Source organism: Labeo rohita, chromosome 6 (assembly GCF_022985175.1).
Source record: "Labeo rohita strain BAU-BD-2019 chromosome 6, IGBB_LRoh.1.0, whole genome shotgun sequence".
Taxonomy (NCBI): Eukaryota; Metazoa; Chordata; class Actinopteri; order Cypriniformes; family Cyprinidae; genus Labeo; species Labeo rohita.
Window position 1 is genome coordinate 6,374,221 of NC_066874.1, and position 15,178 is coordinate 6,389,398.

A 15,178-nucleotide genomic window follows, 5' to 3' on the forward strand; every position below is an offset into this window, starting at 1 on the left:
GATTAAAATATTTTAACGCAGTGAACACGCTGGCCACACCCCCAGACCTGTATATCATGTTATATTTCATATAGTTGACTGTTGGAAAATATGATGCAGGGCAACAATTCCACAAATGCAGTTATGCCCTAAAATGGAAGATACTGGTGCAAAAAAATGTCCCTGTATGTGTTTTGTCTCATATTTATATATAATCACATATCACACAATATCAATATCACAATATGACACGAGTGCTGATTTTATCCAGATCTATAACGGGTTTAAATGTGATTTTATACAACAGTTCAGTAAATAAGAAGTTGATACTGTGTTATATTTTAAACACAATATTGTGTTTTTGCTCAACTTTGCAGAGAACATATTACCTTTGAAGCCACAGCAGAATTATTGCCATAGCAGAATTATTGCATATCTCCGAGCAACACAGCAGTGTTTAGTTACTGAATGAATCCGCGTTTTGAATGAATAGTGTGAATCAATGATTCAAAGGCCCATTTATAAAGAGAATCAATCAGCCGTTTTAACAAATGGAATGAATGACTCATGAAAACATTTACCGCCACCTGCTGGCAGATTTAGTTTCTTATTTAGAGTATAATTTCATTATAAAATAATAATAATAATAATAATAATAATAATAAAAATAATAAAAACATTAAAGGGATAGTTCACCCAAAAAATTTTAATTCTGTCATTGTTTACTCACCCTCATGTCTTTTTGTGGAACATAAAAGAAGGTGTTTTAACAAAGCTGCTTTGGTTACCAATGACTTTCATTGAATGAAAAAAAAAAAATACTGAGATGTTTCTCAAAAATGATGTTTCATAGTTTACGTTAGGCCATTGCAGACTAAATGTTTATGTTAATAAATCTTATGCTGAATAAAATATTTCTTTCTAAAGCTACTATTTGCAATGTCTACTTGCTACTTTCAAACTTTTAACACAATAATAGCTTTAAATAATCTTTTGTGGGTATTTTCACAACCAAATTTAGTTTGCAATTTGAAACATCATGTAACTAATTGGACTGAAAATTTTAATCGACTGACAGCCCTAATTAGGACGTAATAAAAAACTTCATCATGGTCTGCTTGCTTTGTAGTCTCAGGACCTGAGCACCTCGCAGTCACTGAGTCGACTATGAACTTCTCTGTTTAGTCAAATGAGAAGCCATTTGTCAGACAGCTAAAGCTTGGTCAAAATTGGGTCATGCAACAGGACAGCCAGCAAATCTACAACAGAATGGCCTAAAAAGAAAAGAATCAAGCTGTTGCAATGGCCCCGTCAAAGTCCAGACCTCAACCCGATTGAAATGCTGTGGTGGGACCTTAAGTAGGTGGTGCATAAACAAGTGCCTGCAAACCTCAAAAAACTTAAGCAACACTTTACTGAGTCAAAATTCCTCTGCAATGATGTGAGACAAAACAAAACAAAAAACAATTTATGTTATCGCTAAATCCTATTGAGCCATCAGGGTTTTCACACATTGCTTCTCCATATTTAGCTAAATGATGACACAGTGTATCATGCTGCGTATTGTTAATCTGTGTTTTTTCATGCTTTTTAACTGACAGGACAGTAGAGATTGACGGGAATGTATGCGGTGGACAGTTGGGAATGGGATTGGCAAAGGACCACAAGTCTGGACTCGAACTGTGGGTCGCCAGAGGTGCAGTTGCACTACATGTCGATGCGCTAACCGCTCGGCTATCTTCACCGACATCTGAGGTTTTGAAGATCTGCCAAGGATCAGATTATTGTTTTTATTATGTCCTGATACTTAAATCATAGAATTCTAAGAGGGTGTACTTACATGACTCTTTGTCTACAGTATGTTCTCAGTTAGTATGTTCTGATATTTTTCCAGTGGAAATGTTAACCATTAATAGTTTATGTTAGTAGAAAAAAAATGAAAACATCTTGTCCTCAGCTCTGTCACATAGCACATCAATTTAGATATGAACAATATAGTGGCCTAATAAGACCTTTGTGAACAAAATGATGTTATACAAGGATCAGCATAATGAAAGACAGGGAGAAAGATGAGAGGCATAAAGAATTAAGGTTGCTTTACAGGCTCTGAAAGCACAACAGCTCACTGAATGCAAAATAACATTCAGAAATATGAATGCAAAATCATTATTTACAATTCCCTTCTTTAGTCTTATTTTGCTGCATATCATGTACATTTTCATAAATCAGCCAGGAAAGTTTTAATACATAGAATATTTGAAAGTAGTGAAATATTTTTCAATATTTTAATAACAGTAAACTAAGCCACATATTGTACATTGGAGATTAAAGGGTACTAGCAGCTTGCATTTAATTGCTACTTTGCATTTGCTCTCTATGATGAAATGCATTTGTGCAGATTAACCAGACTAAGCAGACTAAGTTTCTTCAAAACAACAACTAGCAGACTTACACAGTATGCACCATTCACTAAAAACTGGACAGAGATAGAGAGAGGAAGATGAGTAAGTGCTGACATCAGTCTGTCCTCAACTCACCCTGTGATATCCGTGTGCGTGTGTGTCTCAGTGACTCAGACTTAAGCAACTGCCTTAAAGGAGACGTCCACTTCCAAAACAAAGATTCACATATAATGTACTCACCCCCTTGTCATCCAAGGTCTTCATGTCTTTCTTTTTTTAGTCGTAAAGAAATTATGCTTTTTGAGGAGAAGTCTTATCTAGCAAAACAATCGGTTATTTCCATAAAAATAATACAATTTATACACTTTTTAACCACAAATGCTCGTCTTGCCTTACTCTCCTTGAACTCTGTGTATTCTGGCTCAAGACAGTTAGGGTATGTTGAAAATCATCAAAAATCATTTCAAAATCATCCTACATCGCTGCAGAAGTGCTGACCCAGTCTTTGCAAAGTGAACATGCAAAGAAGATCAAACACCCTTAACAAAAAAGGTAAAACGGCGATATAGGATGATTAAGACAAGACAAACGTTTGACATTAAAAAGTATATAAATCGTATTCTTTTTATGAAAATAACTGATCGTTACGCTAAATAAGACCCTTCTTCCTCGGCTGGAATCATTTACAACTGCATTTTGAAACTGCATTTAATCTGCATTTCGGAAGTTCAGATTTGGGGGCACCATAGAAGTTCATTACATGGAGAGAAATCCTGAAATGTTTTCCTCAAAAAACAATTTCTTTACGACTGAAGAAAGAAAGACATGAACATCTTGGATGACAAGGGGGTGAGTACATTATATTTGGAAGTGGACGTCACAAACCACACCAGAGCATGTGTTTGTCCTTATTATGCAGAACTGCAGTAATAAAACCACTTTTATAACACTAAAAATTGCTAACTGGCCTTCATACTGCATAAGAAGAGAAAAGAATGCAACTCTATGAAAAATTTCTCTGTTCCAGCATATTTTGGCAACGTATTCTGATTCATCAGATTAAATTGGCTGCATGTGTATACTCCTTTAGTTAAGGGCGAAGGTTCTTTAAGGAAAGAAATACAGTAATAGTTGTGTCTGACTGGGAGACTGAGAAATAAGGTTTCATTGTACATTTTGTTACAGCAGTAACTCAATAAGGACTGCTTTACAAAGGGACTTTATGATGTTTATCTTCAACTGCCTAAGGACATTTCTTTTCCAAGACAGGCCCTATGCAAGACTATATATGAACTTGTCAAAAATTTGGAAAGATGTCTTATGCTTACCAAGGCTGCATTTATGAGCTTAAAAATACAGTAAACACACTGATAGTGTGAAATAGCACACTCTTAAAAATAAAGAGTCCAAAGGGGTGTTTTTGCAGTGATGCGACAAGAACCATTTTAGGTTCCCCAAAGAACCATTCAGTTCACAGTTTTTAAATGAACCATTTTAAAGAACATTTAAAAAAACTAAAGAACCTTTTTCCACTATAAAGAACCTTTTCTGCATTTCAAAGGTTCCACAGATGTTCAAGGATCTTCATGGAATCATCAATGCTAATAAAGAACCTTTATTTTTAAAGAGTGTAATACAATCTAAAGTAACTGGTTTTTATTGCAATATATTTTAAAATGCAACAAATTTCTGTGATCCAAAGCTGAATTTTCAACATCACAGGATCACAGGATCATTCAGAAATCATTCTAATATGCTGATTTGCTGATTTATAAGTGTTGGAAACAGTTGTGCTGCTTAATGTGTATGCAGAAACCATGATTTACCACAATTTTATGTGTATGTGTGTCTGTGTTAATAGAAATAAATGCTCTACTTCAGCAAATATACATAAAACTGAAAAGTGACAGTAAAACATTTAGCAATAATGTTACAAAAGATTCTATTTCAAATAAATTTTATTTTTCTGAACTTTCTCTTGATCAAAAAATCCTGAAAAAAAGGTTTCCACAATATTTGAAGCACCAAAAACTAAGCCGCAATAATAACTGAGCAGCAAATCAGCATATCAGAATGATTTCTTAAGGATCATGTGACATTTAAGACTGGAGCAATGATGCTGAAAATTTTTTTGCATCACAGGAATAAATGACATTTTAAAATATATTCAAATACAAATGAGGTACTTCATATTCTAATAATATTTCACAATATTGTTGTTTTTTTAATATTTTTAATCAAATAAATGCAGCCTTGAGAGCATAAGAGGCTTCATTAAAAACATTTAAAAATCGTAATGTTTCCTAACTTCTAACAGCCGTCCTTTCTAGATTAGAATATTTTTCTAATTTACTCCCAATTAGACATTTGTAGGTCAAGGACCCATAGTGGACAGGGAGACAGACCAGGGATGTCCTGTTACATAATGTCACAGTTTATGAAATGCAGACAGAATGGCCGGTAAGGAGCTCTGCAGGATTACACATCAGATAAATCGCTGCTCCTAAGCTTTCTGTCTTGCCGTCACTTTCTCCATTCAGCATGGCTATTATCACAAATGCAGGTTCATTGAGTTTAAACAAAGATTTTAACATAAAAAAGTGATGTTGTATCACTGTGGGTGAACTCTATAACAACAATTAAGCTAAGAATGCAGATTAGGGTGTTTTCCAGATATTCCAGCACTTATGTGACCTTGGACCACAAAACCAATTATAAGTAGCATGGGTATATTTGTATGAATAGCCAAAAATAACATTGTATGGGTCAAAATGATAGATTTTTCTTTTATGCCAAAAATCATTAGGATATTAAGTAAAGATCATGTTCCATGAAGATATTTTGTATATGTCCTACCGTAAATATATCAAAACTTTATTTTTGAGTAGTAATATGCATTGCTAGGAACTTCATTTGGACAAATTTAAAGGTGATTTTATCAATATTTAAATTTTTTTTTTTTTTTTTTTGCACCCTCAGATTCCAGATTGTAAAATCTTGGCCAAATATTGTCCTATCCTAATGCCATACATCAATGGAAAGCTTATTTATTCAGCTTTCAGATGATGTATAAATCTCAATTTCAAAAAATTTACCCTTATGACTGTTTTTGTGGTCCAGGGTCACATATATTTAACATTTTGCAGAAAACCAAAACTACAAACACGCCCTGTAAAACAGATCTGTGACTGCAGGCTCGACCGATTCAGAATTTAAGATCAGCTACAAGCTTTTAGTTAAAAGAATCTTCAAGGGTCAGTACAAGTTAACCTGTACTGTTATAGTGCATTAACCAAAACAAGAACTGTAACTTGACCCTCCTTTTCTTTTAAAAAGAAAAAAAAAAAACAAAAAAAAAAAAAAAAAAACACGCAAAACAATCTGTATTAAATCCAGCATAATCTTTTCTGGTCTACGAGTTAAATTGCTTCTGTTATAGCCAAGTATATCAGCATGACCATAAATATTTATTGCGTAAGACTATTACATATTATGTCATAATTAACTACAACAGCAATACAGTGCATTCACAAGCAACTGCACAAAATAATTCAACACTACTGTAATGAAAACACTGCCGCCATTTGAACAACTGTATATTGCTGCCCTTACTACTGTGGTACGATTTTTCGAAACGAAGATATTTATTGCATCTAGTGCGTGTTTGTGTGTAATCCAGCGCTGTTGTGCATCTTAAGCGCACGGCTGTCTGACGCAGAACTGATACCAGCTGACCTCGCGACCCGAGCTGAACCCTTCAGAGGAAGAGAGATATGTGCAGCGGTCTACACATGACCACAGACCCCTTCCTGAGCTCGCTACAAGGAGGAGGAGCAGCACGCCAGCAATGCGGTGTATAATTCAGTAATTATTACAATACATCGCCGCATAACTTTCTCCAGGCATGCAGCTGCAGCGGGTGATTTGAAAGTGAACCATTAAGCGTTTTACTAGAAGGTAAGCAGATCTAATAAATTCATTGACCGTGAACGACGGTATATCTGCACGTAGCAGCTACTTGCAAAAAACATCAGACTTTGAAATAATCACGGAAAGCAAACATTCTTTAGTAAGCACGCTTTAAAGACCAGGACACGTTCAGCAACAGCGTGTACGTGTGCAAAAATAAAAATTAGCTTACTGTTAATGTAGCCTAATTGCAATGGAGAGACGCAAAATGTCTGACATACACACGCACACATATACATACACACACATACACATTATATACACACACATACACACACACACACACACACACACACACACATATACACACACATATACACACACATACATATACATATATATATATATATATATATATATATATATATATAAATTATATAAAATTCTTTGAAACATGTTTGTTTTAAATTTGAGTCATGCCATCAAGATTTTTTTTTAAGTAGCCTATTATTTTATGATGCAACTGTAATTTGAATTATTTTAGATTGGCCTATATTAAAGTTTTCTTTCTATTTAATTATTAAATTTAAAAGTGATATTTAAACCACAACTTTCAGAAACTATTATTTGAGACCATGGACAACAAAACCAGGGTAAACTTTTGAAATTGAGATTTATACATCATCTGAAAGCTGAAAAAATAAGCCTTCCATTGATGTATTAGAGGTTTGCTAGGATAGGTCAATAGGCCAAGATACAACCATTTGAAAATCTTGAATCTGAGGGTGCAAAAAAACTCAAAATATTGAGAAAATTGCCTTTAAAGTTGTCCAAATGAAGTTTTTAGCAATGCATATTACTAATCAAAAATTAAGTTTTGATGTATTTACAGTAGGTAATTTACAAAATATCTTCATGGAACATAATCTTTACTCAATATCCTAATAATTTTTGGCATAAATGAAAAATCGATCATTTTGACCCATGCAATGTATTGTTGGCTATTGCTACAAATGCACACGTGCTACTAACAACTGGCTTTGTGGTCCAGGGTCAAATTTAATTAGTTAGAACTTAAAATCTGCATAATGAATTACCATGGATTTATGTATAAAATGTTAAAACGTTATTGTCTGTATAATTTAGCTTCACACGTATTATACAGCATTCCTTTATTTCTATAGCAGCCATATTGCTTCGCTGTTATGTAATATGTGAACCTACATAAACTCTTCAATTTTATTTCCACACTCATCCACTAGAGGGAGCCAACAGTCTTCAGGACGGCAGCAACGAGTTTGAGTGCCAACATTACTGTGAGTGTGTCTTGTTATTTCACACACTGACTCAAAGCATGAAGGACCAAAGCATCACGCTGGCAGAACAGAGAGTGATGTATCCTAAAGAAACACCTGACCCAGTCAGTCAGGACAGAGCTTTATCCTTCACAGAAGAAACAGTGTCCATATTAACGTCCAGCAGCATGCTGGCCCGCTCTTTTCTTATCCATCCCCGAAGTTTGAAAGACCAAGAAAGCTCTGAGACTGACAGCTGCATCACTCTGCGTCGCAAACGTGAGTGTATACCTGCCGAGAAAAAAGACGATGGTTATTGGGACAAGCGCAAAAAGAACAACGAAGCTGCTAGGCGTTCGCGTGAGAAACGGCGCATCAACGACAAGGTGGTGGAAAACAAAGTTCTGGCTCTTCTTGAAGACAATGCACGTCTGAAAGCTGAGCTACTGGCTCTTAAGTTCAAATTCGGTTTGATCAAAGATCCTACAGAATCACAGATCTGTTCCTTTGGTACACATAACCAAACACTTCCAGCAATACGCTACAACTGCTCTAATACAAACCCACAATCTACTTTTAATCATCCGTTGTTGATCTCAGATCATAGCGGTCCAAATGGTAAAAACTATGGGTTCTTCATGCCTGGAGGTTTAAGCATTGGGAGCCCAGAGCTTTCAGATGATGCTGGAGGTGAACATATTCAAAAATCCCCTGGCGAACAGCCAAGTGGTACCACAGCAGTTGAGACAGATTCATTAGGATGGCAAGCGAACAACATGAAAGGTCTTCCTCATAAACTGCGTTTTAAAACGCCATGTGGAATTGAAGGTGCTGATTTGAAGGTCCTTCATCCAGTGGAGAACACATCACAGTCTCAGTCCACAGAGGGCTTATGGAGGCCACAAACATCATCAGTTTATTCAACGGCAAATGAGAATAACTCTTCAATTCACAGGCATACAGAAAATCACAGCGCTATTAGATTCCAGATCAGCGCTTTGACTGAAGAAGTGGCCCAGCTCAAAAAACTGTTGTCTCAGCATCAGCTCTCCAAAGTGAACTGAAATAATCTGTCCCACCTGTCTTCTGACCTATCCAAAGAAAGAGGCCCATTTTTCTGATTACAACAGACAAATATAAGAAGCCAGCTGGTTGCTCTCTGGAACAGCTGGCAATCTAAGTGATTTTTAATTTATGTTAAAGTTTCATATGGCCGTCTGCTCCGCTACTGTTTCATTACATGCTGAATGAAATGAAAAATATTGTGAAAAGCTCTGCTGTCTTCTGTGTCTACTGTTGTATGGTGCTTTGTTTAAGCTAAGTGGCATCGGTCATATTGAGACTTTGCAAATGGTAATTAAATCTAAACCTTTTTTGTGTACCTTTTCTGTTCAGTGCCTGTTATGTTTCATTAAATCTCTGTTTTGGTTTTGCCAGTTTGTTTAAATCCACTTGGGGTTCAAAGTATTTTTCTTTTTTCACATTAATTTTACACATCTGGCACAAATATGTGCTCTCATTTCATAAATAAGTGTGGACTTTCTTTGTTTTTTACCCAGAAGGAATGAAAGTGAAATGTTATATCTCAGGCCTGTTATTAAAAGATGTGAGATAAAAAGCCTCTGGTGAAAGCAGTAGAATAACATACAAAAGTCCACAATGACATACGAGAGGATTTTTATGATGATATTTGATTTCTATACAAACCCACGTTCTTTACAACCAAGGCTACATCTGCTTCCATTTTTATCATCTATAAAACTCAACAGAGAATGAACTGAACATTTTAAAGCACTGTATATAGTTCTGTTCAGAAATAAAATATCCAGAATCTCTAAGATGGTCATTTCAAAATTAAGAACAAAAATATATCATATATATCATAATCAATGTGTTTTTATTATTTAGGCTGCCTGAAGCTAATATAAACACACACACAAAATACTGTTAGTGTACCTGCAGTACCAAAAATACAGTATCAAAAATCTGTAAGATTTAAAGAAATTAAAGGGACAGTTCACCCAAAAATTAAAATTCTGTCATTAATTACCCACCCTTATGTCATTCCAAACCTATAAGACCTTTGTTCATTTTCGGAACACAAATTAAGATATTTTTGGGTTTCTGCAGGATTTTTAGCTTAAATTTAAGACTTTTTAAAGACTTTTTGACCTACTTGCACTTCTTTAATCTTTGCGCGTTCACTTTGTAAACACTGGGTCTTTAGTTCTGCCTACGTTCCGCGTGACCTTTCGACGTGATTCAATAGTACGTAGCATAGTGGACGTGCATCCCAGAGCTAGTGCTACACAAGCTTTTGTGCTTAAAAAGTATACAAATTTTTATTTTCCGAAAAAAATGACGATTGTTTCACTAGATAAGACCCTTCTTCCTCAGCTGGGATCGTTTAGAGCCCTTTGAAGCTGCATTTAAACTTCATTTTGGAAGTTTAAAATCGGGGCACCAATGAAGTCCATTATATGGAGAAAAATCCTGAAATGCTTTCCTCAAAAACCATAATTTCTTTACGACTGAAGACAGAAAGACATGAACATCTTGGATGACAAGGGGGTGAGAAAATTATTTGTAAATTGTTGTTCTGGAAGCGGATTTCTCCTTTAAATAACATATAAATACATTTTACTGTTTAGATTTTTATAATCCATTATCTTTTTATCAATCCGCCAGTTCACATTTACAGTTCTACGTGTTTGCAGCATAAAAACATTGGTTCATTTTTGCATTGGTCTGAACGAAAACAGGCTTATTGAAATTGCATATTCATTCCCTGCCAGCAGGTGGCGCTTTAGAAACAGCAGGAATATAATGATTTTCATATTCAGCTCATATTCAACGAACTCATAGCTTTTTGAAGTTTAATCGTCACATTGAGCCATAACTGCAATTCTGTTCTTTCTCTCCCCAAATTTAAGACCTCTTGAAATTGTAATTTGTACAATTTAAAGGGGTCATCAGATGCCCATTTTCCACAAGTTGATAAGATTCTTTAGGGTCTTGATGAAAAGTCTCTAATATACTTTGATTAAAAATTCTGAATGGTTTTGTAAAACAACACCCTTTTTACCTTGTCAAAATGAGCTCTGCAAAAATCATCTCATTCTGAGGGGTTGTTCCTTTAAATGCAAATGAGCTCTGCTCGGCCCGCCCCTCTCTTTTCTCTGTGGAATGAGGAGTTTGTTTACATTAGCCACATTTAGCCGCGTTTAGCCGCTAAACTTCCCAACTACCACATTATAAGGAAAGGCGATCACAAAGATTCATGAAAAACGCTTATACTCACTTCTGCTGTAAGTGACGCTAGATCACGAATGATTCGCGCAAACATAGACGGATATATATAGATCGGGAGGCGCATTCCCTTCACAAACAAATGTAATCCACTGCATCTTCAGCAGCTCAGATGTCGGGAGTAAGTGACGACCACTATGTTCATTATTACATCCAGCAACACAACACCTCAAACGCTCAATCTGAGATATTCTTGTCTAACTTACATCCCTGCTTTGGCATCGAAACAAGGAAAGTTACTGGACTGTGACAGCTGGTCTGAGGTAAGAGCTCATGTCAATCAACTATCGTGGGAGCGGCCTCTGTTAGTGTGACGGCACACCGACAGGAATCTGAGAATGGCTCGATTTGAAAAAGGGATATTATTTTTACAGATAATTTAAAAACCACTGCATGGATTTTTATCATTATAGGGTACATTTGTACATACACTGCCAACACACATTAATGTTCAAACAACATGAGAAAGTGAAGTTTGCATCCGATGACCCCTTTAAGACCTTTTAAGGACCCGCCAAAACCCTGGATGAAATCTGAGAGCTTTCTAACCCTGCACAGACAGCAACGCAACTGACAGGTTCAAGGGCCAGAAAGGTAGTAAGGACATCAATAGTTGTGGTACTATTATGAGCATACGTTGAAATAAAGTCATTGTTTTTGTTTTCTTTGCGCACAAAAAAATATTCTTGTAGCTTCATAACATTACTGTTGAACCACTGATGTCCCCTAGACTATTTTGAGGATATCCTTACTACATAGTCGCATTGCTGTCTTTGCAGGGTCAGAAAGCTCTCTGATTTCAAATCTTAATGTGTTCTGAAGATGAACGAATAATAAAGGTATAATTTTATTCAGCAAAGACAGATTAAATTGATCAAACATGACAGTAAAGACATTTATCATGTTAAAAAATATTTCTATTTCAAATATATTCTTTTTTTTTTTTAGATTTTTTTTCATTTTTTAGACTAATCCTCTTGCAGAACTGAACATATTCATAGTGAAATACATTTTTGTCATTTTAAATATATAATTCTGGTAAACAAAACACATGACTCTCATATACTCAGTAGTTGCGTGATCACAAGCAGCAGGGCAACAGTATATTTGGCTCTCACCGTGCTGAAGACTAAGTGGCTGATTACAGCAACAACTTCAACGGCAGCGTCAGCACCTAAACGGCTATTTAAAGATGTGAGAGTGAACGTCATTGATTCCCTATAGTAAGGTGTGACTTCAACATACAAGCTAAAAGAAACATTGGCTTTCTGCAGGGAATGGTGTTCTTGTACTGAGGAGTGAGTAGTAGAGCAGAAAGAAACAACAATTTCTGAATTTATTTCCTCTAGAGATTCCCAGAGTCTCACTGTCTGCTAGACAGTTTATCGCAGCTACATGTTCAATGTCAACATCAGCACTTCTGTTGCTATTTTAGGCTGCGAGAGACAAAGTTATTGATTCACGAATGCATTTATGCTGAACGTTAAACATGCAAGCAATGCAAAAAGACACAGGCAAGCAGCAGCAGATCGAAACAAAGGGTTTACAGGCTCAGCTGCCTAAATTCTGCTCTGTATTCTGTATTTTAAAATCATGGCTTTTGGGCAGATGTTTGCAGGTTGTGCTTGGTTTATCTGTGCAGGAATACACTTATTAATTTAATATGCAAGCAGCATTTTTAAAAGGGGGTGGAGGGGTCAAAAGGTCAATCTGAAAAGTGTAAAATGGAAATTAACAGTGGTGTCAAATGATTAATGGCAATTAACTGCATCCAGAATAAAAGTTTCTGTTTACATAATATATGTGTGTGTACTGTGTATATTTATTATGTAAATATAAATACACACATGCATGTATATATTTAAGAAAAATATTATGATAATATATTCTTATAAATTTATATACAATATAAAAACTTTTATTTACCAGTTATTGTTGTCTGTAAATAATTATTAATATTATTCTCAATCAACAAAATTTAAAGTAAGTTTCGGACTTACCTTCAGGCCAATCAAGATGTAGAAGAGTTTGTTTCTTCATCAGATTTGGATAAATGTAGCATTACATCATTCGCTCACCAATGGATCCTTTGCAGTGAATGGGTGCCGTCAGAATGAAAATCCAAACAGCTGATAAAAACATCATAATAATCCACAAGTAATCAACATGACTCCAGTACATCAGTTTACATCTTGTGAAGTAAAAACTGCATGTTTGTAATTAAAATATATATATATATATATATATATATATATATTTTTTTATTTTTTTTTTTTTTTTTTTTTTTTTAAATTTAAACCATTGCTTCTGGCCAAAATATCAGTTCTCAATCCATAATAATACTTTCTCTAGTCAAAAAGTCCATCCCATGTTGTCCCCTAACATCTAAATCCATAGACGTATTTGCTTAGAACTGTTTTTGCTCATAAACAGTGTTCAATCTGTGCATATTTCTTCTCTGCTTCAGACAAAACATTGTTTTGTCATTTGACGTTGTTTCTTACAAACAGCTTTTTGTTTCACTAGACATTTTTATTGATGGATTTGAGTGGTGTTGATTATTGTGTTGCTTTTATCAGCTGTTTGGACTCTGACAGCACCCATTCACTGCAGAGAATCCATTGGTGAGCAAGTGTATTGTAATGTAATGTAATGCTAAATTTCTTCAAATCTGTTCTAAAAAAGAAACAAAATCATCTACATCTTGAATCACCTCAATGTGAATACATTCTCCATTTTACATTTTTGGGTGAACTATTGCTTTAAAACACTTACTACCATGTGGGGGCACTACCACACTTTGTTTATATATTTATTGATTGGCTGTTGACTATGATGTAATAAATTGTGTTTTTGCATCCTCTACTTTAACACTACAAACATACCACTAAGCAATATGCACTTCTACAATCTAAAGCTGGTCTTGATTTGTAAACAGAGGTGTAATGTTTATGAGGCATTCTGCTTTTATGAATGAAGATGTGGCAGGATATCAAAATATTGCCCCCACTCATAACTACTAACATCTGCTCCCCTTGGATCTCAGATCTACTAGTGGACCGGCGAGTGTGGTTGCTCAGACAATACAGCTCCACAGAGGATGCCTACGCTGCTTCCTGTTCCATGATCCACATTAGATAAACACACATTGGGTTCTTTGTCTCTCCCAGCACCCCTCATCAACCCCTCTCTATCTGCAAGGAGGGAGGGGGGAGGGAAAACCAGTTGCTAGGCAGGCAGCATAACGGTTGCCTAGGGAACTGTAGCAGACGCAGCTGTGAGTGAATGGGGGAGAATGCGGAGGGGGAGGGAAAGGCAAGTTCAAGGCCAACACCCCCAGTCTGCGTAGTGTCCGTCAGCACCGCAACAGATGAAGGGGGAGCACACGGGCTGCCGGCGGAGGCCTAAAACTGACATGTCTCTTACCGTGACCCTCTTGATCCTAGCACTTCACTAGGATTCAACATTCTAGCATGGTTTAAGACAGGGCAAAAGGTCACAAGTATGACATTATTTGTGCCACAGGTAAAAATGCACGTACAGTTAAGTATTGTACCAAAAGCTCCTTAATTCAATGTTCAATGATTTTTCATCTTTCAGGATGTTTTCAACCCTAAACCATCACTTCTAGCCAAAATATGAATCCATAATTCATAATAACACTTTCTCTAGTGAACTACTTGAACTGTTCTGGACTGTTTCAGCTTGTAAACGGTGCTTGATCAGTGCATATTTCTCTTCTGATTCAAATTAGATTACTTTTCCACTGGAGAAAGCAATATTATGGATAGAGGACTCGTATTTTAGCTGGGTTTGAAGTTAAAAACATCCGAATTATCAATTTGTTTCTTACAAACATGCTTTTCACTTCACTGATGGTTAACTGATGGACTGGAGTGGTGTGGATTACTTGTGATGTTTTTAGCAGCTGTTTGGACTCTCATTCTGACGGTACCCATTCACTGCAGAGCATCCATTGGTACTCAAAGTGATGTAATGCTAAATTTCTCCAAATTTCTGAATGAACAAACTCATTTACATCTTGGATGGCCTGAGAGCCTGATTACATTTTCAGCAAATTTTCATTTTTGGGTGAACAATTCCTTTAGGGAACTGAGGTTGTGAATGTATTTTATTTGAACAAGCTTCCAACAAAAGTGCATTTACATGTTTAAGGTGATTACTTAATCGGGTAAGTAAGGATTCAAACCAAGCAATCAGTTGGAATACCCTACAGTTGTTCTCGAAGAGATTACGTTACCAGTTTGTTTAGGTATAATTAGC

At 35.8% G+C, this 15,178-nt stretch overlaps 1 protein-coding gene across 1 annotated transcript; it reads left to right on the forward strand.

The window, feature by feature from the left end:
- Nucleotides 1-6,038: 6,038 nt before the first annotated feature.
- Nucleotides 6,039-9,036, forward strand: nfil3-3 (nuclear factor, interleukin 3 regulated, member 3). Its single transcript, XM_051112673.1, has 2 exons — nucleotides 6,039-6,338; nucleotides 7,553-9,036. Exon 2 carries the CDS (start codon nucleotides 7,645-7,647, stop codon nucleotides 8,647-8,649), a length of 1,005 nt encoding a protein of 334 aa, XP_050968630.1. The 5' UTR covers nucleotides 6,039-6,338; nucleotides 7,553-7,644; the 3' UTR covers nucleotides 8,650-9,036.
- The last annotated feature ends 6,142 nt before the right edge of the window (nucleotides 9,037-15,178 follow it).